This window comes from Oncorhynchus mykiss, chromosome 15 (assembly GCF_013265735.2).
Source record: "Oncorhynchus mykiss isolate Arlee chromosome 15, USDA_OmykA_1.1, whole genome shotgun sequence".
In the NCBI taxonomy this organism is placed as follows: domain Eukaryota; kingdom Metazoa; phylum Chordata; class Actinopteri; order Salmoniformes; family Salmonidae; genus Oncorhynchus; species Oncorhynchus mykiss.
In genome coordinates this window covers 14,977,656-15,004,764 of record NC_048579.1, presented here as the reverse complement: position 1 = coordinate 15,004,764, position 27,109 = coordinate 14,977,656, and the positions used below count along the sequence as shown (strand labels likewise).

The following is a 27,109-nucleotide window of genomic DNA, read 5'->3' as shown; positions in this document are numbered from 1 at the left end:
ATATCCTAAAAGGCACTGCATGGTCAATCTGACGTCTGCATTGGCCGTGAAGCATTTACAGGGATACGGCCTCTGCAGTAGTCAGGGCATTCATTCTTCTTGCGCTTCACGGAGCAGCGTTGAGCTGTTGAGAAGGAAGTTGTCAAGGATGTAAGTTTGTGTTTATACAGGACCTCCTGCCCCCACCTACCGTCAACCAATCATGTCAATGCGGATCTCTACCCTCCGCATTGTTACAAAATTTGGGAGGCGCCCGGCGATGCGGTACGGAGATCAATTTGGCCTCTGCAAGCCTCTGGAGGGTCCACAACTGCGTCACAACCTCCATACGGAGCCTTCGACCACATTTTCAGATCAAGCATAAATTGTTTCTAAGCCTGCGCACACTGTGACACCTGTATGTGGTTCATATGTCCCTTCCTGCATGCTGGATGCTTACCTGATCTGCCTAACAAGACCTTACTGTGATCTCCACTCCTCCTAGACATGTGTCCCTGTCCCCATTCCAGTGGAGAACAGGATGTGTATGAATATTGATGCTATCAGGGGCTGTAATGACCATCTGTTCTGCTTTCAACCTGGCCATTTCAGCCTAGTCATTTGACAGAGGCTACACACAGAAATAACTTAGCACACAGAGGGAAAGCTCGGCTTCCTTGTATTATTTTTCTGAATTATTGATGGAATAATGATGGATGTTTTCAATTCCAGCCCCACAAGGCGATCCAAACAGGGCCCAGTATTGTAAGAATTGATTGGCAATTGTATTGCTAGTGAAGTTTGGAGTAGAACCTGAAATTTGTTAGAAATTGAGCTGCAGTAGGGCCAATATTGCAGTTTGTGGCTATGATTTCATATAGCCTGCCCTGAATAGTGAATGTAGTGCCTGAACCGTATAAGGCCCCAGGAAACAGTGTGGGAAACTGAGGAACGTGATCTCTTGATGGATGACGCGTCCCATTACAAGTGTAAAATAAACTGGTAAAACAAGCCTGCAAAAAAATATGCCAGACAGCAGACACTATACCAGCCTCGCTCAGGGGGCTACTGTCCCTTTAAATCCGGAGCCCTCAGCCCGCCCTCAGATGGGAACACCCGTAGTCAAGCCTTAGCGGGAGACTGGGGCGGTTGTCTGGTTTCGGAGCATCATTTAGGGAGGCAATTTTTAATGGCCATGCCGAGAAAAAGGCTTTTCTAAACCGCCAGAGACGGCCCGATGAAACGGAGCCGGCGGAGGTCTGTGGGCTTGGGATATTCTCACAACCAGGACTCGGGAGCTTACTCAACAGCGAGGCGGAGGGAAAGGAGACGAGTGACGGGCGTGCTCCAGCTGTCCTCGCCGAGGCTCGTTGTGCCAGCTGGGTAAACTATTCCGCAACTGCTTGCCTCTCACTCCCCCCTCCGTTATTTAGCGCGATGATAGAAAATGTTCCTCCGACGCTCAGTGGGTGTGCGAGTCGTGCGGATCGCTGATTCGCCTTGATTTTAAACGAGACAACCACAAAAGAGGGGTGACCCAGTATGGAAGCAGTGCCGCGCGATTCATGCCGCGTCGGTTCAGGTTCTCTTGGGTGATAATGCAGGTGCTCTGTGCGCACATAGGACGATGTAACAAGTCATCAATTGTGTTAGATAAACAAATACACAAGGTTTCCGCAACGATAAAAGGAGTCAAACCAACGGTGTTTGTTTGAACATTGTACATCCCTCAGCACATTCTATACAGATGGTCCCGTGGGCGTTGAGCGGCTTGTGTGTGTATTGGTGATGGTGCAACAGCATCGAGCGAGGCGAGAGCGCACTGAAAGAAGAGGGGCTGTTTGGAATGGGGAGGGGGGAATTCATTGACATCGACCGCCACTCCGCCAGTTTACATCAGAATACAGTTAGCCCTACCTACCTGTTATTTATGCCCTCCGCTGTTTAACTTTAAACAACGTCTCGTATGTCTCTGTCTCCCCCACACACATACTTACCTAGGCCTTATCTTTCTCCCATCAATCGAACCGTGCAGGACCCTCTTGCTCATCCGCCGGGTACCACAAGGCAGATGATGAGATGTCTGGGACTACTTCTCAGGCGGATCCCACAGATGCCACGGCGCGGACGATTCTGCTCAACCAACCTCAGAACACCAAGTTCTGTGATAACCATGTCAGGTAAAATTTAATCTGGCTACAGCATCTTTATCATCAAGTTTGCCTTTCCAGACGGTTTGTGATATTATGATTGCCTACAATACAGTTTGTTGATACTTTTAGGAATTTGTTTTTTAAAATTTTATTTTGTTTTAGTTAAATTGTTTTTGTGATTGCCCAATGGTCTTATTATTGATAGGCTATAGGAGATAATGGGCCATTTACGAAACAGTAAATTCTGGTTGTAAATTATAATCAATTATGTATTAAATGACCTCCGATGATTGGAGAAAGGCATCAACGGGTTGTTGTTTTAGGACTCCCCTGTTAGTGTCGGTCTGAGGAAAGTGCTTCACGTGAACATTTAGGCTACTGTCATGTGACCGATTGTAGCTTTTTTTTTGCCCATCATATCAAAACATCTAAGGTTTTTTTGTTGAGCTTCACAATCAATTTAAGATATTTTCGGTTGATTTGGACATGATCGGTCCCATGACTTGAATGGGATTTGTGCCACAAATGCTAAATTGTTAGCATGTGGAAACAGTGCCTGGGAAACTAAACCAAATCATGGATTTCTGTCATACCTTGTCCATAGACTACTTACAGGGTAAGGAAACCAATGTGTAATTTTGTAATTTGGGTGAACTATTCCTTTAATCGATAATGACTCATGTATTTTTAAAGCAGGCACTGAAAGAAAGGTAACTACAGATAGTTAATAGAACTGCCTCAGATGGTCATGGAAGAGATTTAGTAGTCTAGCATGAAATGAAATAGAATAGAACAGGTTCCATGCCAAGTTTGAAAGAAATTTGTTTTGCTCAGGAAAAATATCCCCAAATCTAACAAGATCTACAGTATGATCCAGGTCTGGTCACTGGTCATTTTACTCTGTGCTGTCCTGATCAGATGAAGCAAACAACCTTCTCACACTACATTTTAAAATGGATACTCATTCCTTCAATTCAGGAAGTACTCTGAAATTACAATTATCTTCTATGCTTTTCAATTAGGAATAATTGGAATTTGGCTTACCTTCTGAATTCCCTGTAATTTAAATTGTTCCCAACCCTGGTAAGCAGAGGATCTGGCCTTAACAAATCCAGTCTCTAAAGCGAAAACATTCACAACCAGTTGGTTAATGATTTGGTGTGTGGCTATCTCTCATGGGTTGGGTTCTGGGTAGGGCCCAAACGGAATCTTCATTTGTGTGGAATCTCTTTTACAAACACCCTCCCAGCTGTCGGCTGCATATTCGATGGTGACGACGACACTGGAGCTATAACTGTTGAGTCGTATAGCTTTGCAGACCAATGTATTGTTTTACATTTGTTATTACCCCTCAGTGTATTTATGTTGGCTTGAGGAGAGATAGGGTTGAGTTCAGTGGTGTGCAGCACAGTGGTGTGCAGCACAGTGGTGTGCAGCACAGTGGTGTGCAGCAATGTCGGAATGTTCAAATATAACTTTTGTAGAATAGTTATGCTTCTCTGTTATGTAGAATAGGAAATCATGTTGGCTTTATACTCTATCTGGAACATTTAGGAGACTACGCCCTCCTGAACATTACCCTGCCGCCTATAGAATCCATCAGGTGCTAGTTACGTGGGGCAATCGGCAAACACACCTCACCGATCTGTCTTTACTGTCAGGAGATTAAATTCTGCTCTGAAAGGGGCCTATTTCAGGTCCGTTAATGAGATTAAGGTGGGCCTTCGTCAAATTGTCTCATTGGATCACCAGGCCATTTACTGGCCTGTGATTGGACAGTCTGTCTCTGGAGCCATGCCCTGTGTATGTCTGTGTTTTGTGTTTTAGTGCTTCACTGGTCCTATTGATTACTCTGAGATTAAATTCCTATAGCTCTTATCCCCTCACATCTTCTGTTTTCCTCTTCCACCTTCTCTTTTTTCCTCTTCCACCTCTTCTGTTTTCCTCTTCCACCTCTTCTGTTTTCCTCTTCCACCTCTTCTGTTTTCCTCTTCCACCTCTTCTGTTTTCCTCTTCCACCTCTTCTGTTTTCCTCTTCCACCTCTTCTGTTTTCCTCTTCCACCTCTTCTGTTTTCCTCTTCCACCCCTTCTGTTTTCCTCTTCCACCTCTTCTGTTTCCTCTTCCACCCCTTCTGTTTTCCTCTTCCACCCCTTCTGTTTTCCTCTTCCACCCCTTCTGTTTTCCTCTTCCACCCCTTCTGTTTTCCTCTTCCACCCCTTCTGTTTTCCTCTTCCACCCCTTCTGTTTTCCTCTTCCACCTCTTCTGTTTTCCTCTTCAACCCCTTCTGTTTTCCTCTTCCACCTCTTCTGTTTTCCTCTTCCACCTCTTCTGTTTTCCTCTTCCACCCCTTCTGTTTTCCTCTTCCACCCCTTCTGTTTTCCTCTTCCACCCCTTCTGTTTTCCTCTTCCACCCCTTCTGTTTTCCTCTTCCACCTCTTCTGTTTTCCTCTTCCACCCCTTCTGTTTTCCTCTTCCACCTCTTCTGTTTTCCTCTTCCACCCCTTCTGTTTTCCTCTTCCACCCCTTCTTTTTTCCTCTTCCACCCCTTCTGTTTTCCTCTTCCACCCCTTCTGTTTTCCTCTTCCACCTCTTCTGTTTTCCTCTTCCACCCCTTCTGTTTTCCTCTTCCACCCCTTCTGTTTTCCTCTTCCACCTCTTCTGTTTTCCTCTTCCACCTCTTCTGTTTTCCTCTTCCACCCCTTCTGTTTTCCTCTTCCACCTCTTCTGTTTTCCTCTTCCACCTCTTCTGTTTTCCTCTTCCACCTCTTCTCTGCCTTCGCTACATGTTTTCTTCACGTCCCTGAGTCAAATCAAATTGTATTTGTCACATGCGCTGAATACAACCGGTGTAGACCTTACAGTGAACTGCTTACTTACAAGCCCTTAATTAACCAACAGTGCTCTAAGAAGTTTTTAAGAAAAAAATAGATAATTAAAAACATTTTTTTTTTTTACTTAACATAATTAAAGGCAGCAGTAAAATAACAATAGTGAGTTGATGTGCGGGCCACCGGTTAGTCCAGGTAATTGAGGTATTGTGTCCCTGTGTATCTGTGTCCCTTTGTCCCTGTGCATGAGTGAAAATCTCCTCCACCTATCAATCAGTTGCCACAGCAACACAACCACCGTCAACGAATAGTTGGCGTAGATGGTGTCCCTAGACACTGCTCTAGGATCAGCTTGAACTCGACAGTTTCCTAACCTTAACCATTAGGGAAGAAATGTAAAAACGGACCATACATCAGTCTCTAGGCGCAATCATAACTCATTAACAAACACAGTAACCACAGTAACACTCAGACAACCACCTTAGATCTGTTACATCTCAATATACTGTAATTACCACAACCATAAACTGCCCTGATACCATCACAGCAATTACATGGCCACATTATAAACAAACATTTTTCCACTAGCAACCAACTACTTTATGACAGAACTGTGTGTGTGGTATCATTTGTCTGTTAGATTAGATATAAGCAGGTTTAACGTGTGAATCAGATGAGGTATGAACACACTGAGGTACCAGAAGAAGGTGTGTGTATCTGGGTCAGCAGGTGCTGTTATGTCTATTTGATGTCCTGATCTTTGTGTGTGACTGTGGGCTCGTAGTTATGGTAGTTATGTTTGTCTCTCAAAAAACTCTTACAGTTGTTGGCTATTAGCAATGCTAATAATTGCTGTTGTCTGAGCCATACAGGTGATTGACTGACAAGGTGAGCCTTCCAAGGCCTCATACACCCCTATTTAGGAGGTTTGGTCTAAATATAAAGCTTTGAACAGTGAGGTTCGGTCCATTTGCAGGAGTGTGAAGGTGTGCAGCCCATAATAGATCCTTGGTAACACTTTACTTGACACCCAACGCCATAACATGTTATGCCGCGGTCATAACCATGTCAGAAATGGTCAAAACACTGTCATGACCCATATGTTTAGACCTGTGACATATATTGTGTTATTTTATGGCTGGTTATGACACCTGCATTTATTCAAATGTGTTTTTTCCCTGACAAGAAGTTTCCTTTTGTTTGAAAGTTTGTTTCTTATGTCCTTTGTTGTTGTAATGAATTCTTTACGGTCATGTTTTTTTTTCCCATCATATTTTAAATAACTTGTATAAAATACTCTTTATGGCAATGTCATAATTCATTGTGACCATCCTGTGTCACTTAACTTGGACTAAGAAAATACACTTCACCATTTGTCTGTTAGATGAGATATAAGCAGCTTTAATGTGTGGGTCAGATGTGCTTATCGCAACACACTGTGGTACCAGAAGAAGGGGTGTGTGCGCGTGTGTTTACACGTGTGCGTGTGTGTGTGCGTGTGTTTACACGTGTGTGTGTGCGTGCTTGCACGTGTGTGCTTGCACGTGTGTGTGTGTGTGTGTGTCTGTATCCGGTTCAGCTGTTGCGTCTGCTATTTGATATCCTGGTCTTTGTGTGTGACTGTGGGCTTGTTGCAGGGAGACCATTTTTTTAAGGGCCACGCCGAGAAAATCCTTTTCCAGACCACCAGAGACGGGCCTGTGGGCTTGGGGTATTCTCACATTTCAGAACATGTTAAAATAACATGAACATACTGTTGACATGCAGGCTATGGTGTAATGGAATGTCTTTCCTTGTGTGGTGGGTTTTGTGGGTTTTGACACTCTCTTATGTAGGTGTCATAACCAGCTATAATAATATATCCAACAGGTCTAAATGTGTGTCAAGACAGTGTTATAGCCATGTTATAATGCTAGCTATAGTAAAGTGCTGCCTGATCCGGTAATGTTTTGCTGCCTGATCCGGTAATGTTTTGCTGCCTGTAACAGGAATTTCCAGTTGAACAAGAAGGAGGGCAGCCATTGAAAACAGACCGAAATCATTTCAGTTCAATTGCAAGTTGCAACATGCAGCTCCTGGAGACGGGCCCTTTTCTCTTCTAACCAGACACCACTCAATGTTCTCTAAACATCAGCCTGAGAGGATTGTACCAAGTCAAAACAGAAGGCACTGTCGTTGCCTGCTGCTACAGAATCACACAGTATTCATATTGTCATCAACACTATAAGAATCAGTGTGTCCTCGGTCCTTACACCTTCAGGAGCTCTCACGTCATTCACTGTTAACGATATGAGAACAATCCAGGAGATCCGGTCTAGTACAGTCAGTCAGTACACAAATATGAGTCACAAATAGAACACTGGAAATCATGTGCATTACAGAAAAGGGAAAACATAAATATGCTAATTGTTAATTACTATTAACTGAATATTAACGTTATTCATCTTAAATATTCCCATTTCACCGCCATAGGACATTTTGAGTCTAATTGTGTTGTCTCTGTAATGGGGTTTCATGTGCATCGATCATTTTAGTAGAGATTTTTGAAGAATGTTTTGAAGAAGGGATTTAAACTCTAGTGACTACCTCTGTGTTACCTCTGTGTTACCTTGGAGAACATCGAGAAAGTCAAATCAAACTCCCTATTTTTGTCTACAGTATACTCACAGCCCAAGGGGGATTACTTTTTTGGTGTGCGTATGTGTGTTTCATTACCGTGGTGACTAACCCTGTGTTTTACATGTATCCCCCTCCTCCTACTTCTCCTCCTTCTCAGTACCACTAAGTACGGCGTGCTCACCTTCCTGCCTCGTTTCCTGTACGAGCAGATCCGCCGGGCCGCCAATGCCTTCTTCCTCTTCATTGCCCTGATGCAGGTAGGCCACGCCCAGTACATGTGGTTTACTCTGGAGGGAGCAACGTCCTGGAGCATTCAGATAGAAATGTGTTGACAATATATGATTCTCTGTGGAGTAGAACTATGAAACAAATCAGCTCTATCTATTACATTTCTATCTGTAACCTGCACTGACAACCTGACCGTGTCTAACCAAACCGTCAGCGTTTCTTCAACATTGTCTCTGCGCTCTTCCTCTCAGCAAATCCCTGATGTGTCTCCTACGGGTCGCTACACCACTCTGGTACCACTCATCTTCATCCTCACTGTGGCCGGGATTAAAGAGATCATAGAGGACTATGTAAGTAGGACGGACACGGGTCAGCAGTCACGGGTCAGCAATCATGGGTCAGCAGTCACAGGTCAACTCCTCCGCTGTGGAACAACACCCTGCAGAGTTTATAAATCTCCACCTCTGTTCCAAAACAATTGCTTAGCCGGCACAGTGCCATTCTTGTGCATCTAATGTGAAAGAAAAAGGGAGGGAGACTGGTAAGGAGCTCACACCCCCCCCTCTGTCTCTTTACAGCAAAGACACAAGGCAGACAACACAGTCAACAAGAAAAAGACCACAGGTATTGGACATGTGTGACGCCGTGCTAGTCAGTTTCATGAGTGAATTCCATGTAGCTTATGGGAATAGACAGTTGTGCTTTAGGAAAGAGCAGCAGTATATGACATGTTTAGGCTAACAGCTCTGTTGTCATTGTGTCTCAGTTCTGAGGAATGGAGCCTGGCAGACTATCATATGGAAACAGGTACCATTACCCTCATCCTCTCAACAGCCTGTCTGACTAGTGGTTACAGATGGAGCTCACACTTTCCACAACACACCTGAACATGGAAAATGTCCTAACTAAGACTGCATGGCTCATTCTGGACCTCTCCAGAATGTTCTCTGGCATTTTTCTTCACGTTGTTGAGTATCCTTTCTATCTAATGCTGAGCTTGCTCTGACCGAGGGACGCGTCAGACTTAAACATCCACAGTAAAGCTACTTGCTGCTCACTGTCACTTTCTCTCTCCCTCTCTCCATCATCCCTCCCTCTCTCCACCATCCCTCCCTCTCTCCACCATACCTCCCTCTCTCCACCATCTCTCCCTCTCTCCACCATCTCTCCCTCTCTCCACCATCTCTCCCTCTCTCCACCATCTCTCCCTCTCTCCACCATCTCTCCCTCTCTCCACCATCCCTCCCTCTCTCCACCATCCCTCCCTCTCTCCACCATCCCTCCCTCTCTCCACCATCCCTCCCTCTCTCCACCATCCCTCTCTCTCTCTCTCTCTTTCTATTCCCCTGACTCACTTTATCTTGCATCTCTCTCTCTTCCCCCCCATCCATTTTCAATGTCATTCTCACCTCATGCTGTTGCATTTCTGTGTCCTGGCCACAAGGTGGCAGTAGGAGACATAGTGAAGGTGACCAATGGGCAGCATCTTCCAGCTGACATGGTCATAGTGTCCTCCAGGTTGGTTTGCGGTCTTGTGTTTTTGTGTGGTCAGTGTTAGTTAAAGTGGTGTTTGATCAGTGTTGTCAGGCTAGTAATAGGGGAGGCATTGAGGGTTGTCACCATTATGTTTGATCAATGATTCAATATTGTCATTTGACCGTTGCATAGATGAATGTTGTGGTAAAGTTGGACTCCATCTCTCTCCACAGTGAGCCTCAGGCCATGTGTTATACTGAGACCTCCAACCTGGATGGAGAAACCAACCTGAAAATCAGACAGGTGAGACGCGTGCGGAATGACCCCAACGCTGTGCTTTATCGACCTCCGGAGGAGGAGCTGGTGATGGGACTGTGTGTGTGTACCTGCTCTAACAGGGTGTGTGTGTGTATTTCAGGGTCTCCCTCTCACAGCTGGTCTCCAGTCTCTGGAGGAGCTGATGGGTCTCTCTGGCCGTCTGGAGTGTGAAGAGCCCAACAGACACCTGTATGACTTCACTGGGACTCTACGCCTGGACAACCAAAAGTACTGATCTCTCTCGCTCTTTCGCTCTCTCTCTTATATTTATATTATTTTGGGGGTTTACTGCCAGGGCCCAGGTCTGGCAGTACTGCTCTAGCAGGCCCAGGCTCTGCTGTAGGCCATCTGCTGTGGGGGTTTACTGCCAGGGCCCAGGTCTGGCAGTACTGCTCTAGCAGGCCCAGGCTCTGCTGTAGGCCATGTGCTGTGGGGGTTTACTGCCAGGGCCCAGGTCTGGCAGTACTGCTCTAGCAGGCCCAGGCTCTGCTGTAGGCCATGTGCTCAAATTTGTGGTCAAATTTGTCTCCATTCTTTAAGATTGGGGTTATGAGTCCTTGATTCCAGGTGTCAGGGAAATAACCTACACTCAGGATCAAATGAAACCGTTTTAATATAGCCAGTTGAAATTTTGCACTAATGAGTTTGAGCATCTCATTTAGGACTCCATCAGGTCCGCATGGTTTTTTAAATTTGAGAGCCTGAAGTTTCTTATAGAGCTCCTGGTCAGTAATAGTTTAGTTTCTTATAGAGCTCCTGGTCAGTAATAGTTTAGTTTCTTATAGAGCTCCTGGTCAGTAATAGTTTAGTTTCTTATGGAGCTCCTGGTCAGTAATAGTTTAGTTTCTTATAGAGCTCCTGGTCAGTAATAGTTTAGTTTCTTATAGAGCTCCTGGTCAGTAATAGTTTAGTTTCTTATGGAGCTCCTGGTCAGTAATAGTTTAGTTTCTTATAGAGCTCCTGGTCAGTAATATTTTAGTTTCTTATGGAGCTCCTGGTCAGTAATAGTTTAATTTCTTATAGAGCTCCTGGTCAGTAATAGTTTAGTTTCTTATGGAGCTCCTGGTCAGTAATAGTTTAGTTTCTTATAGAGCTCCTGGTCAGTAATAGTTGACTTCACTGGGACCCTACGCCTGGACAACCAAAAGTACTGATCTCTCTCGCTCTTTCGCTCTCTCTCTTATATTTATATTATTTTGGGGGTTTACTGCCAGGGCCCAGGTCTGGCAGTACTGCTCTCGCAGGCCCAGGCTCTGCTGTAGGCCATGTGCTCAAATTTGTGGTCACATTTGTCTCCATTCTTTAAGATTGGGGTTATGAGTCCTTGATTCCAGGTGTCAGGGAAATAACCTACACTCAGGATCAAATGAAACCGTTTTAATATAGCCAGTTGAAATTTTGCACTAATGAGTTTGAGCATCTCATTTAGGACTCCATCAGGTCCGCATGGTTTTTTAAATTTGAGAGCCTGAAGTTTCTTATAGAGCTCCTGGTCAGTAATAGTTTAGTTTCTTATAGAGCTCCTGGTCAGTAATAGTTTAGTTTCTTATAGAGCTCCTGGTCAGTAATAGTTTAGTTTCTTATAGAGCTCCTGGTCAGTAATAGTTTAGTTTCTTATGGAGCTCCTGGTCAGTAATAGTTTAGTTTCTTATAGAGCTCCTGGTCAGTAATAGTTGACTTCACTGGGACCCTACGCCTGGACAACCAAAAGTACTGATCTCTCTCGCTCTTTCGCTCTCTCTCTTATATTTATATTATTTTGGGGGTTTACTGCCAGGGCCCAGGTCTGGCAGTACTGCTCTAGCAAGCCCAGGCTCTGCTGTAGGCCATGTGCTCAAATTTGTGGTCACATTTGTCTCCATTCTTTAAGATTGGGGTTATGAGTCCTTGATTCCAGGTGTCAGGGAAATAACCTACACTCAGGATCAAATGAAACCGTTTTAATATAGCCAGTTGAAATTTTGCACTAATGAGTTTGAGCATCTCATTTAGGACTCCATCAGGTCCGCATGGTTTTTTAAATTTGAGAGCCTGAAGTTTCTTATAGAGCTCCTGGTCAGTAATAGTTTAGTTTCTTATAGAGCTCCTGGTCAGTAATAGTTTAGTTTCTTATAGAGCTCCTGGTCAGTAATAGTTTAGTTTCTTATAGAGCTCCTGGTCAGTAATAGTTTAGTTTCTTATGGAGCTCCTGGTCAGTAATAGTTTAGTTTCTTATGGAGCTCCTGGTCAGTAATAGTTTAGTTTCTTATGGAGCTCCTGGTCAGTAATAGTTTAGTTTCTTACAGAGCTCCTGGTCAGTAATAGTTTAGTTTCTTATAGAGCTCCTGGTCAGTAATAGTTTAGTTTCTTATAGAGCTCCTGGTCAGTAATAGTTTAGTTTCTTACAGAGCTCCTGGTCAGTAATAGTTTAGTTTCTTATAGAGCTCCTGGTCAGTAATAGTTTAGTTTCTTATCGAGCTCCTGGTCAGTAATTGGGGAGTCCAGTGGATGTTGATTGTCCTTTATAGCTTTTTCTAGTCCATTAAACGCCTCATGAATTTGGCGTTGTTCTGCGTTTGCATCAATGTGAACAGTGTTGTAAATGGGTCGTCCATATCTCTCCATTTTCTATCGCTAATTCCAATTTTGCCAGAAGTTGTTTGTGTTTATGGACTCCTCACTGTCAGATGATTGCTGTTGTACTGTGCTTTTTTTGGTTCTGAGTGTACTTTTATAGAGTTTTAAAGTCTCACAGTAATTAAGGCATAATTCATAATTATTTGGGTCTCTGCTTTTGTTTTTCTCCTTGTAAAATTATAATCTGCATCAATCCAGTTGTCATCTGTGGTCTTTTTTTGGTTCGTTTTTTTAAATCAATTTCAGTTGTGCTTCTTTTGCTGTTTGCCTGAATATATAGTTGATGTTTTCTACTGCCAGATTGATGCCTTCTTTACTGTGAGTGAATGTGCTATTCAGACAGTTATCTAAGAGTGTCTGGATATTTTGGTTCCAGGTTGCTCTCTGGTATTCTTCTGTGCTGTTTTGGGCCCATCTGTATGAATGTCTGATGTTGTACAGCTGACTGGGCTGTGAATGTCTGATGTTGTACAGCTGACTGGGCTGTGAATGTCTGATGTTGTACAGCTGACTGGGCTGTGAATGTCTGATGTTGTACAGCTGACTGGGCTGTGAATGTCTGATGCTGTACAGCTGACTGGGCTGTGAATGTCTGATGTTGTACAGCTGACTGGGCTGTGAATGTCTGATGTTGTACAGCTTACTGGGCAGTGAATGTCTGATGTTGTACAGCTGACTGGGCTGTGAATGTCTGATGTTGTACAGCTGACTGGGCTGTGAATGTCTGTTGTACAGCTGACTGGGCTGTGAATGTCTGATGTTGTACAGCTTACTGGGCTGTGATGTTGTACAGCTGACTGGGCTGTGATGTTGTACAGCTGACTGGGCTGTGAATGTCTGATGTTGTACAGTTTACTGGGCTGTGAATGTGTGATGTTGTACAGCTGACTGGGCTGTGATGTTGTACAGCTTACTGGGCTGTGATTGTCTGATGTTGTACAGCTTACTGGGCTGTGAAGGTCTGATGTTGTACAACTTATTGGGCTGTGAATGTCTGATGTTGTACAGCTGACTGGGCTGTGAATGTGTGGTTGTTTCCATGTCTGTTCTTTTGAGGAACAACGTAATTTGGCTGTGATCAGACCGAGGTGTTAGTGGCTTGACAGTGAATGAGCTGAGAGAGGAAGGGTCAATGTCTGTAATCATATAGTCTACTGTGCTCTGGCCAAGAGGTGAGCAGTAGGTGAATCTCCCCAAAGAGTCTTCCCGTAGCCTACCATTGACAAAGTACAGACCCAGGCTTCTACAGAGCTGCAACAGATCCCTTCCGTTGTTGTTGACGGTGCTGTCACTGTTTATATGGGGGAGATGAAGACAGTTAGAGACACTATGGCCTGTAATAAAGCTGTCCCCTCATGTGGTCTGTCACTGTTGTTTCTATGGGGGAGATGAAGACAGTTAGAGACACTATGGCCTGTAATAAAGCTGTCCCCTCATGTGGTCTGTCACTGTTGTTTCTATGGGGGAGATGAAGACAGTTAGAGACACTATGGCCTGTAATAAAGCTGTCCCCTCATGTGGTCTGTCACTGTTGTTTCTATGGGGGAGATGAAGACAGAGACACTATGGCCTGTAATAAAGCTGTCCCCTCATGTGGTCTGTCACTGTTGTTTCTATGGGGGAGATGAAGACAGTTAGAGACACTATGGCCTGTAATAAAGCTGTCCCCTCATGTGGTCTGTCACTGTTGTTTCTATGGGGGAGATGAAGACAGAGACACTATGGCCTGTAATAAAGCTGTCCCCTCATGTGGTCTGTCACTGTTGTTTCTATGGGGGAGATGAAGACAGTTAGAAACACTATGGCCTGTAATAAAGCTGTCCCCTCATGTGGTCTGTCACTGTTGTTTCTATGGGGGAGATGAAGACAGTTAGAGACACTATGGCCTGTAATAAAGCTGTCCCCTCATGTGGTCTGTCACTGTTGTTTCTATGGGGGAGCTGAAGACAGTTAGAGACACTATGGCCTGTAATAAAGCTGTTCCCTCATGTGGTCTGTCACTGTTGTTTCTATGGGGGAGATGAAGACAGTTAGAGACACTATGGCCTGTAATAAAGCTGTTCCCTCATGTGGTCTGTCACTGTTGTTTCTATGGGGGAGATGAAGACAGTTAGAGACACTATGGCCTGTAATAAAGCTGTCCCCTCATGTGGTCTGTCACTGTTGTTTCTATGGGGGAGATGAAGACAGAGACACTATGGCCTGTAATAAAGCTGTCCCCTCATGTGGTCTGTCACTGTTGTTTCTATGGGGGAGATGAAGACAGTTAGAAACACTATGGCCTGTAATAAAGCTGTCCCCTCATGTGGTCTGTCACTGTTGTTTCTATGGGGGAGATGAAGACAGTTAGAGACACTATGGCCTGTAATAAAGCTGTCCCCTCATGTGGTCTGTCACTGTTGTTTCTATGGGGGAGCTGAAGACAGTTAGAGACACTATGGCCTGTAATAAAGCTGTTCCCTCATGTGGTCTGTCACTGTTGTTTCTATGGGGGAGATGAAGACAGTTAGAGACACTATGGCCTGTAATAAAGCTGTCCCCTCATGTGGTCTGTCACTGTTGTTTCTATGGGGGAGATGAAGACAGTTAGAGACACTATGGCCTGTAATAAAGCTGTCCCCTCATGTGGTCTGTCACTGTTGTTTCTATGGGGGAGCTGAAGACAGTTAGAGACACTATGGCCTGTAATAAAGCTGTTCCCCCATGTGGTCTGTCACTGTTGTTTCTATGGGGGAGATGAAGACAGTTAGAGACACTATGGCCTGTAATAAAGCTGTCCCCTCATGTGGTCTGTCACTGTTGTTTCTATGGGGGAGATGAAGACAGTTAGAGACACTATGGCCTGTAATAAAGCTGTCCCCTCATGTGGTCTGTCACTGTTGTTTCTATGGGGGAGATGAAGACAGAGACACTATGGCCTGTAATAAAGCTGTTCCCTCATGTGGTCTGTCACTGTTGTTTCTATGGGGGAGATGAAGACAGTTAGAGACACTATGGCCTGTAATAAAGCTGTCCCCTCATGTGGTCTGTCACTGTTGTTTCTATGGGGGAGATGAAGACAGTTAGAGACACTATGGCCTGTAATAAAGCTGTTCCCTCATGTGGTCTGTCACTGTTGTTTCTATGGGGGAGATGAAGACAGTTAGAGGCACTATGGCCTGTAATAAAGCTGTTCCCTCATGTGGTCTGTCACTGTTGTTTCTATGGGGGAGATGAAGACAGTTAGAGACACTATGGCCTGTAATAAAGCTGTTCCCTCATGTGGTCTGTCACTGTTGTTTCTATGGGGGAGATGAAGACAGTTAGAGACACTATGGCCTGTAATAAAGCTGTCCCCTCATGTGGTCTGTCACTGTTGTTTCTATGGGGGAGATTAAGACAGTTAGAGACACTATGGCCTGAAATAAAACTGTCCCCTCATGTGGTCTGTCACTGTTGTTTCTATGGGGGAGATGAAGACAGAGACACTATGGCCTGTAATAAAGCTGTCCCCTCATGTGGTCTGTCACTGTTGTTTCTATGGGGGAGATGAAGACAGTTAGAGACACTATGGCCTGTAATAAAGCTGTCCCCTCATGTGGTCTGTCACTGTTGTTTCTATGGGGGAGATGAAGACAGTTAGAGACACTATGGCCTGTAATAAAGCTGTCCCCTCATGTGGTCTGTCACTGTTGTTTCTATGGGGGAGATGAAGACAGTTAGAGACACTATGGCCTGTAATAAAGCTGTCCCCTCATGTGGTCTGTCACTGTTGTTTCTATGGGGGAGATGAAGACAGAGACACTATGGCCTGTAATAAAGCTGTTCCCTCATGTGGTCTGTCACTGTTGTTTCTATGGGGGAGATGAAGACAGTTAGAGACACTATGGCCTGTAATAAAGCTGTCCCCTCATGTGGTCTGTCACTGTTGTTTCTATGGGGGAGATGAAGACAGTTAGAGACACTATGGCCTGTAATAAAGCTGTTCCCTCATGTGGTCTGTCACTGTTGTTTCTATGGGGGAGATGAAGACAGTTAGAGGCACTATGGCCTGTAATAAAGCTGTTCCCTCATGTGGTCTGTCACTGTTGTTTCTATGGGGGAGATGAAGACAGTTAGAGACACTATGGCCTGTAATAAAGCTGTTCCCTCATGTGGTCTGTCACTGTTGTTTCTATGGGGGAGATGAAGACAGTTAGAGACACTATGGCCTGTAATAAAGCTGTCCCCTCATGTGGTCTGTCACTGTTGTTTCTATGGGGGAGATTAAGACAGTTAGAGACACTATGGCCTGAAATAAAACTGTCCCCTCATGTGGTCTGTCACTGTTGTTTCTATGGGGGAGATGAAGACAGAGACACTATGGCCTGTAATAAAGCTGTCCCCTCATGTGGTCTGTCACTGTTGTTTCTATGGGGGAGATGAAGACAGTTAGAGACACTATGGCCTGTAATAAAGCTGTCCCCTCATGTGGTCTGTCACTGTTGTTTCTATGGGGGAGATGAAGACAGTTAGAGACACTATGGCCTGTAATAAAGCTGTCCCCTCATGTGGTCTGTCACTGTTGTTTCTATGGGGGAGATGAAGACAGTTAGAGACACTATGGCCTGTAATAAAGCTGTCCCCTCATGTGGTCTGTCACTGTTGTTTCTATGGGGGAGATGAAGACAGTTAGAGACACTATGGCCTGTAATAAAGCTGTCCCCTCATGTGGTCTGTCACTGTTGTTTCTATGGGGGGAGATGAAGACAGTTAGACACTATGGCCTGTAATAAAGCTGTCCCCCTCATGTGCTCGTTAGATCAGGTAGTTTTCCTGTGTTCGCATTTGTGTTTCTAACTGTTCGCAAATGGCACGCCTCAAGGGTGGGGAAGATCTCCTCTGAGGGGGGGGGGGGGGGGGGGGAATCTCCTCTGAGTAATATGGGAATTCTGAGGGAGGGGGGGGTCGACTATCTCCTCTGAGTAATTTGGGGATTCTGAGGGAGGGGGGGGGGAAGATCTCCTCTGAGTAATATGGGGATTCTGAGGGGGGGGGGAGATCTCCTCTGAGTAATTTGGGGATTCTGAGGGGGGGGGGGGGAGGGGGGGAAGATCTCCTCTGAGTAATATGGGGATTCTGAGGGGGGGGGGAGATCTCCTCTGAGTAATATGGGGATTCTGAGGGGGGGGGGGATCTCCTCTGAGTAATATGGGGATTCTGAGGGGGGGGGGGGGGGGGGGGGGGAGATCTCCTCTGAGTAATATGGGGATTCTGAGGGGGGGGGAGAGATCTCCTCTGAGTAATATGGGGATTCTGAGGGGGGTTATATATTGCGCAAAGAACACATATTTTTCTATCAGTACAAGTTATTTTTTTCAGTTTGAACCAAATGTGATATTTAGGGGATCAATTAGATTTTGTAGTTGGGATTTGTAGAAAATGACCAATCCTCCGGAGTCTCTGCCTCTATTGACAGAGCTGTGTTTCTGTGACGGCACAATGACCTCTCTGTAGCCTGTGGGACAGTGACAATGTCTGCCTTACTCCATGTCTCCTGCAGAATGATGACATCAACGTCTTTAACATTTGATTTAAACTCCTGTGCAAAACTCTTCAGCCCTGAATGTTTTCATGTTGCAAAAAGAAAGAATGACACATTCAGAAATACAGTAACTTCTAACTACTGAGTTGTTCAGAGTAATAAACAGGATAACAGAAATACAGTAACTACTAACTACTGAGTTGTTCAGAGTAATAAACAGGATAACAGAAATACAGTAACTACTAACTACTGAGTTGTTCAGAGTAAAAAACAGAATAACAAAAATACAGTAACTACTAACTACTGAGTTGTTCAGAGTAATAACAGAAATACAGTAACTACTAACTACTGAGTTGTTCAGAGTAATAAACAGAATAACAGAAATACAGTAACTACTAACTACTGAGTTGTTCAGAGTAATAAACAGAATAACAGAAATACAGTAACTACTAACTACTGAGTTGTTCAGAGTAATAAACAGAATAACAGAAATACAGTAACTACTAACTACTGAGTTGTTCAGAGTAATAAACATAATAACAGAAATACAGTAACTACTAACTACTGAGTTGTTCAGAGTAATAAACATAATAACAGAAATACAGTAACTACTAACTACTGAGTTGTTCAGAGTAATAAACAGAATAACAGAAATACAATAACTACTGAGTTGTTCAGAGTAATAAACAGGATAACAGAAATACAGTAACTACTGACTACTGAGTTGTTCAGAGTAATAAACAGGACAACAGAAATACAGTAACTACTGAGTTGTTCAGAGTAATAAACAGAATAACAGAAATACAGTAACTACTAACTACTGAGTTGTTCAGAGTAATAACAGAAATACAGTAACTACTAACTACTGAGTTGTTCAGAGTAATAAACCGAATAACAGAAATACAGTAACTACTAACTACTGAGTTGTTCAGAGTAATAAACATAATAACAGAAATACAGTAACTACTAACTACTGAGTTGTTCAGAGTAATAAACAGAATAACAGAAATACAATAACTACTGAGTTGTTCAGAGTAATAAACAGGATAACAGAAATACAGTAACTACTGACTACTGAGTTGTTCAGAGTAATAAACAGGACAACAGAAATACAATAACTACTGAGTTGTTCAGAGTAATAAACAGGACAACAGAAATACAGTAACTACTGACTACTGAGTTGTTCAGAGTAATAAACAGGACAACAGAAATACAGTAACTACTGACTACTGAGTTGTTCAGAGTAATAAACAGGACAACAGAAATACAGTAACTACTGACTACTGAGTTGTTCAGAGTAATAAACAGGACAACAGAAATACAGTAACTACTGAGTTGTTCAGAGTAATAAACAGGATAACAGAAATACAGTAACCACTGAGTTGTTCAGAGTAATAAACAGAATAACAGAAATACAGTAACTACTAACTACTGAGTTGTTCAGAGTAATAAACAGGATAACAGAAATACAGTAACTACTGAGTTGTTCAGAGTAATAAACAGGACAACAGAAATACAGTAACTACTGACTACTGAGTTGTTCAGAGTAATAAACAGGACAACAGAAATACAGTAACTACTGAGTTGTTCAGAGTAATAAACAGGATAACAGAAATACAGTAACCACTGAGTTGTTCAGAGTAATAAACAGGACAACAGAAATACAGTAACTACTGACTACTGAGTTGTTCAGAGTAATAAACAGGACAACAGAAATACAGTAACTACTGAGTTGTTCAGAGTAATAAACAGGATAACAGAAATACAGTAACCACTGAGTTGTTCAGAGTAATAAACAGAATAACAGAAATACAGTAACTACTAACTACTGAGTTGTTCAGAGTAATAAACAGAATAACAGAAATACAGTAACTACTGAGTTGTTCAGAGTAATAAACAGAACAACAGAAATACAGTAACTACTAACTACTGAGTTGTTCAGAGTAATAAACAGGACAACAGAAATACAGTAACTACTGACTACTGAGTTGTTCAGAGTAATAAACAGGACAACAGAAATACAGTAACTACTGAGTTGTTCAGAGTAATAAACAGGATAACAGAAATACAGTAACTATTCATTGAACAAGTAAACTTTTAGTACAGTAGCTGTGTGTGTTCAGTGCCGATGTATTGGAGGAGCTGTTTAATCTCACTCAAACCTACAGAGTTCTCCTGTCCTCTGGGGTCTCTGTGTAGCTGCGCTGGTCCTGCTGTTGGGCCCTGTGGAGGGGAGGGGAGCCAGGTCTGGGCAGGGGGGGCAAGTGCCACTTGCTTTAGAGACTTGGCAAACATGGTATACGTCTGCTTCCTCAGGTGGGAGTGGTCGTGCAGGTGCTTTGGGGTGATTGTTGGGGTGGTGAACAACGTACACGTTCGGGAGTAGGCCACACCCTCTGGTGATGTCAGCATTGACCTCCTGAATGGTATACGGGATGAAAGTCTTTGCGGGGCAGCAGAGTGGAGATGGTGATGTTGGAGAACCACTCAGAGGCCCTCTCTGCTACTCTGTTGACCAGGCTGCCTACTCTCTCCTGCTCCTCTAGCAGGTTGTTGGTGCCGGTGTGAATAATAATGTGGCCTGGTATGCCAAAGTCAGGCTGGGGCAGGATGTGGAGTGCATCCATATTTTGGACACCTTGTGTTGGGGGAAGAGTTTATCCTAATGGATGAATTTCCCATTAGAGTCAATGAGGATGGCCACCTCAGTGAGTTTTACCAGAATAGTGGGTTTACAGCTTGGTCTGGGGCTGGGTACAGTGAGGGGTGTGTCTGGGGCTGGGGTACACAGGGTCTGGGTACTGTGAGGGGTGTGTCAGGGGTTCCATAGAGCTCTGTAGTAGGTGTCCCCATGTGAGCCTCCCTGTTGACTGGGGGTGTGGATAAGGGGTGGTCGGTATGGGGGGGTGGTCGGTATGGGGGGGTGGTCGGTATCGGGGGAGTGGTCGGTATGGGGGGAGTGGTCGGTATGGGGTTTGGGGGTTAGGTATGGGGGGAGTGGTCGGTATGGAGGGGGGGGTCGGTATGGAGGGGTGGTCGGTATCGGGGGAGTGGTCGGTATGGGGGGAGTGGTCGGTATGGGGTGTGGGGGGGTTGGTATGGGGGGAGTGGTCGGTATGGAGGGGGGGGTCGGTATGGAGGGGTGGTCGGTATGGGGTGTGGGGGGGTCGGTATGGGGGGAGTGGTCGGTATGGGGGGGTGGTCGGTATGGAGGGGGGTGGTCGGTATGGGGGGGGCTGGTCGGTATGGGGGGCTGGTCGGTATGGGGGGGTGGTCGGTATGGGGGGCTGGTCGGTATGGGGGGGTGGTCGGTATGGAGGGGTGGTCGGTATGGAGGGGGGTAAGGAGTATCTCAGTCACTGCTGCTGCGTTGAATTTAGTTTTTTTTTACTCACTCTGTCAATCTTTTCCTCCTGTGTTGATCTTCAGTTGTACAATTTGATTACCTATATATATGTTTTGCTAATTTAATCTTGTTAATCTCACTCTTAGCAACCAGAAGTGAGGAGCTGTTCGTCTACATGACTGCCTCTCTCTCTCTCTCTCTCTCTCTGAACACACACCTAACATAGGATTGCATCATTTTGAAACTCCACCTGCTCGTCACTGTTCTCTTTCCAGTGCGGTTCCTCTGGGTCCTGACCAGGTGCTGCTGCGAGGTGCCCAGCTCAGGAACACACAATGGGTTGTGGGTATTATAGTCTACACTGGACATGACTCCAAACTGATGCAGGTGAGACATTTCAAGCCTTGGATCAAGCAAATCTAAACTCTAATACTCTAATGAAGGCTGTAGAGTTTGCGGTTCTTCCTCCATAGCGGTCGACTGAGTTCCTGACCTCTGTGTCATTTAGGGTGTTCTGTAGTTCCACATGAAGGATGTACTAATGTGGTGAATGTTCCTTCCAGAACTCCACCAAGGCCCCTCTGAAGCGTTCTAACGTGGAGCGGGTGACCAACGTCCAGATCCTGGTGCTGTTCTGCATCCTCCTGGTGATGGCGCTAGTGAGCTCTATAGGAGCCTCCATCTGGAACAAACAACACACTGAGGAGGCCTGCTGGTACCTGTCACGCGCCGGTGAGATTACACACGCACCCCTGGACACATGCACCCCTGGACACACGCACCCCTGGACACACGCACCCCTGGACACACGCACCCCTGGACACACGCACCCCTGGACACACGCACCCCTGGACACACACACCCCTGGACACACACATGCCGTAGTCATTTATTCTTCTTCCATACAACCGTGTGTGTGTGTGTGTGTGTGTGTGTGTGTGTGTGTCTACAGGTGACATCTCCACTAACTTTTGGTATAACCTGCTGACGTTCATCATCCTCTACAACAACCTCATCCCCATCAGCCTGCTGGTCACTCTGGAGGTCGTCAAGTTCACACAGGCACTCTTCATCAACTGGGTATGCACGGACGCAGGCTCGGGTGTGTTTAGAGAGCGTTTGGCTGTCTTTAGATGTCTTTCATCCAACTTCTCTGTGTTTGGTGTCAGGATGTGGAGATGTACTACGCGGAGACAGACACACCCGCCATGGCTCGAACGTCCAATCTCAACGAAGAACTGGGCCAGGTGAGGATGGACTCTACCAATCTTTATCATGTTCACATCCGAGCTCAACCAATCAGAGTGGATTCCTGTTGTGAACTGATATCCTTCCTTTTCCCCCTCTCCCAGGTGAAGTATCTGTTTTCTGATAAGACAGGAACTCTCACCTGTAACGTCATGCACTTTAAGAAGTGTACCATCGCTGGGATCACATACGGCCACTTCCCTGACCTGGATGTTGTTCGTTCCATAGAGGACTTCAGGTCAGTGACCTCCTCTTATTCTTCACCTTTGGCTGTGCTTTATTTTTGTTTTATGTAGTTAGTGTCAATTAGTAGTGTTTAATTCTGTCCGTCTCCTCCCTCAGCCCCCTGCCGTCCAGCAGTCTTAACTCCACAGAGTTTGATGACCCCACTCTCATCCAGAACATTGAGGAGAACCATGTAGGTGTTCCCCTTCTGTCATGGTAATTATTATACTGAAAGAGATTGACACTGGGCTGTGTATGACCACTCTCTTTCTCTTTGTTTCTCGCTCTCTCTCTCATTCCCTCTCTCCAGCCGACCTCTGCTCAAATCTGTGAGTTCCTGACGATGATGGCGGTGTGTCACACCGTGGTCCCAGAGAGAGAGGAGGACCAGCTTATTTACCAGGCCTCCTCGCCAGGTAGACAGCCTATCACGACACAGCTCATACATCTAGGAGCCAATCATAACTTGGCTACTAGACCGTAGAACCAATCACATCCAAGCTACTACACCTTAGAGCCAGACACATCCAAGCTACAACACATTAGAGCCAATCGAATCAACTCAACATGTATGTGCACTGCATGTGTGTTTTCCTTTCCTCAGATGAAGGAGCTCTGGTGAAAGGAGCCAAAGGTCTGGGCTTCGTTTTCACAGCAAGGACTCCTGGCTCCGTTATCATGGAAGCTGTAAGTGTGGGTTTGAGACACGGGATGGAGTGCGTCATTTGAGGAAGGGTAAATATTCATCCTCTTCTCTGTTGAATTCTTTCTATTTGTTTGTGTCTTTCAGAGGGGGAAGGAGAAGAGCTTTGAGCTGCTGAATGTGCTGGAGTTTTCAAGGTAAATTAAACCCCCCCCCCCCACACACACACACACACATTCACAGACACTTAACAGTCATTCCCTTTTCTCCAGTAACCGTAAGCGCATGTCTGTAGTGGTCCGAACCCCCGATGGGAAACTGCGTCTGTACTGCAAGGGAGCAGTGAGTATAACCCCAGTCATTGAATGCACCACAGTTTATTCCCATAGTGGCATTGCTCATATTGAAGATGAACTGGCGCGTGTTGATGATGTCATGGTGTGTGTTTCAGGATAATGTGATCTTTGAGCGTCTCACTGATTCGTCTCAGTACAAAGAGTTGACCATGGCACATCTGGAACAGTTCGCCACCGAGGGTACAGCCTTTCTCTTTGTAAATGTGCTGGTCATATTTGTTCCTGCTATCTTTTGTCTACGTTCTCTTACCTTTTTACCATCTTTTTCTCTGCAAGATTCATTTTTCCCTTTCACTCCCTTTTTCTACCTTATTACCACTGTATTACATGTTGACCGTGTCCCCCCCCCAGGTCTGCGGACTCTGTGTTTTACCTATGTTGATCTGGAGGAGGGGGTATACCAGGAGTGGCTGAAGGAGTACACCCGGATTAGCACTATCATCAAAGACCGGGCCCAGAAACTAGAGGACTGCTATGAACTGCTGGAGAAGGTAAGAGTTAAGGTTGGGCTTAGCGGTTAGTGATTAGCATTGCATGTGTAGTTAGATATTGCGAATATATATATATATATATATTTCTCTGTACTGTCTAGCATGGTGAGATGGTGACTACCCCTCACTCTATCCCCTTCAGTCAGTGTGTTGTTGGGTTGGTGAGATGGTGACTACCCCTCACTCTATCCCCTTCAGTCAGTGTGTTGTTGGGTTGGTGAGATGGTGACTACCCCTCACTCTACCCCCTTCAGTCAGTGTGTTGTTGGGTTGGTAAGATGGTGACTACCCCTCACTCTATCCCCTTCAGTCAGTGTGTTGTTGGGTTGGTGAGATGGTGACTACCCCTCACTCTACCCCCTTCAGTCAGTGTGTTGTTGGGTTGGTAAGATGGTGACTACCCCTCACTCTATCCCCTTCAGTCAGTGTGTTGTTGGGTTGGTAAGATGGTGACTACCCCTCACTCTATCCCCTTCAGTCAGTGTGTTGTTGGGTTGGTAAGATGGTGACTACCCCTCACTCTATCCCCTTCAGTCAGTGTGTTGTTGGGTTGGTGAGATGGTGACTACCCCTCACTCTACCCCCTTCAGTCAGTGTGTTGTTGGGTTGGTAAGATGGTGACTACCCCTCACTCTACCCCCTTCAGTCAGTGTGTTGTTGGGTTGGTAAGATGGTGACTACCCCTCACTCTATCCCCTTCAGTCAGTGTGTTGTTGGGTTGGTAAGATGGTGACTACCCCTCACTCTACCCCCTTCAGTCAGTGTGTTGTTGGGTTGGTAAGATGGTGACTACCCCTCACTCTACCCCCTTCAGTCAGTGTGTTGTTGGGTTGGTAAGATGGTGACTACCCCTCACTCTACCCCCTTCAGTCAGTGTGTTGTTGGGTTGGTAAGATGGTGACTACCCCTCACTCTACCCCCTTCAGTCAGTGTGTTGTTGGGTTGGTAAGATGGTGACTACCCCTCACTCTACCCCCTTCAGTCAGTGTGTTGTTGGGTTGGTAAGATGGTGACTACCCCTCACTCTACCCCCTTCAGTCAGTGTGTTGTTGGGTTGGTAAGATGGTGACTACCCCTCACTCTATCCCCTTCAGTCAGTGTGTTGTTGGGTTGGTAAGATGGTGACTACCCCTCACTCTATCCCCTTCAGTCAGTGTGTTGTTGGGTTGGTAAGATGGTGACTACCCCTCACTCCATCCCCTTCAGTCAGTGTGTTGTTGGGTTGGTAAGATGGTGACTACCCCTCACTCTATCCCCTTCAGTCAGTGTGTTGTTGGGTTGGTGAGATGGTGACTACCCCTCACTCTATCCCCTTCAGTCAGTGTGTTGTTGGGTTGGTAAGATGGTGACTACCCCTCACTCCATCCCCTTCAGTCAGTGTGTTGTTGGACTGGTAAGATGGTGACTACCCCTCACTCTATCCCCTTCAGTCAGTGTGTTGTTGGGTTGGTAAGATGGTGACTACCCCTCACTCCATCCCCTTCAGTCAGTGTGTTGTTGGACTGGTAAGATGGTGACTACCCCTCACTCTATCCCCTTCAGTCAGTGTGTTGTTGGGTTGGTGAGATGGTGACTACCCCTCACTCTATCCCCTTCAGTCAGTGTGTTGTTGGGTTGGTGAGATGGTGACTACCCCTCACTCTATCCCCTTCAGTCAGTGTGTTGTTGGGTTGGTGAGATGGTGACTACCCCTCACTCTATCCCCTTCAGTCAGTGTGTTGTTGGGTTGGTGAGATGGTGACTACCCCTCACTCTATCCCCTTCAGTCAGTGTGTTGTTGGGTTGGTGAGATGGTGACTACCCCTCACTCCATCCCCTTCAGTCAGTGTGTTGTTGGGTTGGTAAGATGGTGACTAGCCCTCACTCCATCCCCTTCAGTCAGTGTGTTGTTGGGTTGGTAAGATGGTGACTACCCCTCACTCTATCCCCTTCAGTCAGTGTGTTGTTGGGTTGGTAAGATGGTGACTACCCCTCACTCTATCCCCTTCAGTCAGTGTGTTGTTGGGTTGGTGAGATGGTGACTACCCCTCACTCTATCCCCTTCAGTCAGTGTGTTGTTGGGTTGGTAAGATGGTGACTACCCCTCACTCTATCCCCTTCAGTCAGTGTGTTGTTGGGTTGGTAAGATGGTGACTACCCCTCACTCTATCCCCTTCAGTCAGTGTGTTGTTGGGTTGGTAAGATGGTGACTACCCCTCACTCTACCCCCTTCAGTCAGTGTGTTGCTGGGTTGGTAAGATGGTGACTACCCCTCACTCCATCCCCTTCAGTCAGTGTGTTGTTGGGTTGGTAAGATGGTGACTACCCCTCACTCTACCCCCTTCAGTCAGTGTGTTGCTGGGTTGGTAAGATGGTGACTACCCCTCACTCTATCCCCTTCAGTCAGTGTGTTGTTGGGTTGGTAAGATGGTGACTACCCCTCACTCCATCCCCTTCAGTCAGTGTGTTGCGTGGCTGGTGAGTTTGTCCAGCAGAGGGCAGAGTGGTCCCACTGATCAACTGTTGAGAACTATGACCTCTCAGTACTGAAGAAGCCCCGTTTCCCCAGAGGAATCCCCCCCCCCCCCCCCCCCCCCCCCCCCCACCCCCCTCTGTGTGTGTGTGTGTGTGTGTGTGTGTGCTAACACCAGTCGGTCACTCCCCTAAGGTGTCAACAGTACAGACACCCTGTAACCCAGAGGACATCTCCAGTATACATCTGGACGTGATCATGTCTGTGGTTATTAATAGTCTGGACATGGCAGCTGTAGGCACAAAACTCATTCTGAGAGTGTATACATTAAGGCTGGCCATTAGGATGGCACATGACTCCACAGCTGCCTTTGTTTGGCTGTAATGAGAGGCAGCCCTCCAGTAAAGAGGGGTTTTGAGAGACGGCCCAGAGGAGAGGAGGGGGAAGGTAATGGGATAGAAGGGAGGAAAGGGTTTCGGTAGACTGGAAGACTACAGAGATAATTACCCTCACCAGTCTGCCAAGAGACCCTTAAAACTGGTGTGTGGGTGTGTATGGGTGACTACATGACTGTATTTGCGTGTTTTAATAGAGTTCAAAGTAAATGTTTGGGAAACAATAAGAC

At 45.6% G+C, this 27,109-nt stretch overlaps 1 protein-coding gene across 5 annotated transcripts in view; it reads left to right on the top strand.

The window, feature by feature from the left end:
- The window catches only part of LOC110490927 (phospholipid-transporting ATPase IB), a 97,490-nt gene that overhangs the window by 13,125 nt on the left and 57,256 nt on the right, over positions 1–27,109 (top strand). For 3 of the 5 annotated variants that reach the window (XM_036943830.1, XM_036943828.1, XM_036943827.1), the window contains exons 2-21: positions 2,015–2,159; positions 7,740–7,839; positions 8,062–8,160; positions 8,389–8,434; positions 8,577–8,617; positions 9,255–9,328; positions 9,520–9,589; positions 9,705–9,832; positions 21,345–21,456; positions 21,633–21,801; positions 22,022–22,149; positions 22,239–22,316; positions 22,422–22,555; positions 22,660–22,735; positions 22,853–22,958; positions 23,147–23,229; positions 23,333–23,382; positions 23,458–23,527; positions 23,637–23,721; positions 23,893–24,032. In XM_036943830.1, coding sequence (XP_036799725.1) covers positions 2,015–2,159; positions 7,740–7,839; positions 8,062–8,160; positions 8,389–8,434; positions 8,577–8,617; positions 9,255–9,328; positions 9,520–9,589; positions 9,705–9,832; positions 21,345–21,456; positions 21,633–21,801; positions 22,022–22,149; positions 22,239–22,316; positions 22,422–22,555; positions 22,660–22,735; positions 22,853–22,958; positions 23,147–23,229; positions 23,333–23,382; positions 23,458–23,527; positions 23,637–23,721; positions 23,893–24,032 — 1,934 coding nt within the window. Of the gene's footprint in view, positions 1–1,067; positions 1,363–2,014; positions 2,160–2,566; positions 2,749–7,739; positions 7,840–8,061; positions 8,161–8,388; positions 8,435–8,576; positions 8,618–9,254; positions 9,329–9,519; positions 9,590–9,704; positions 9,833–21,344; positions 21,457–21,632; positions 21,802–22,021; positions 22,150–22,238; positions 22,317–22,421; positions 22,556–22,659; positions 22,736–22,852; positions 22,959–23,146; positions 23,230–23,332; positions 23,383–23,457; positions 23,528–23,636; positions 23,722–23,892; positions 24,033–27,109 lie in introns of those variants that run through there. The other 2 variants (XM_036943829.1, XM_036943831.1) reach the window with 2 other exon arrangements.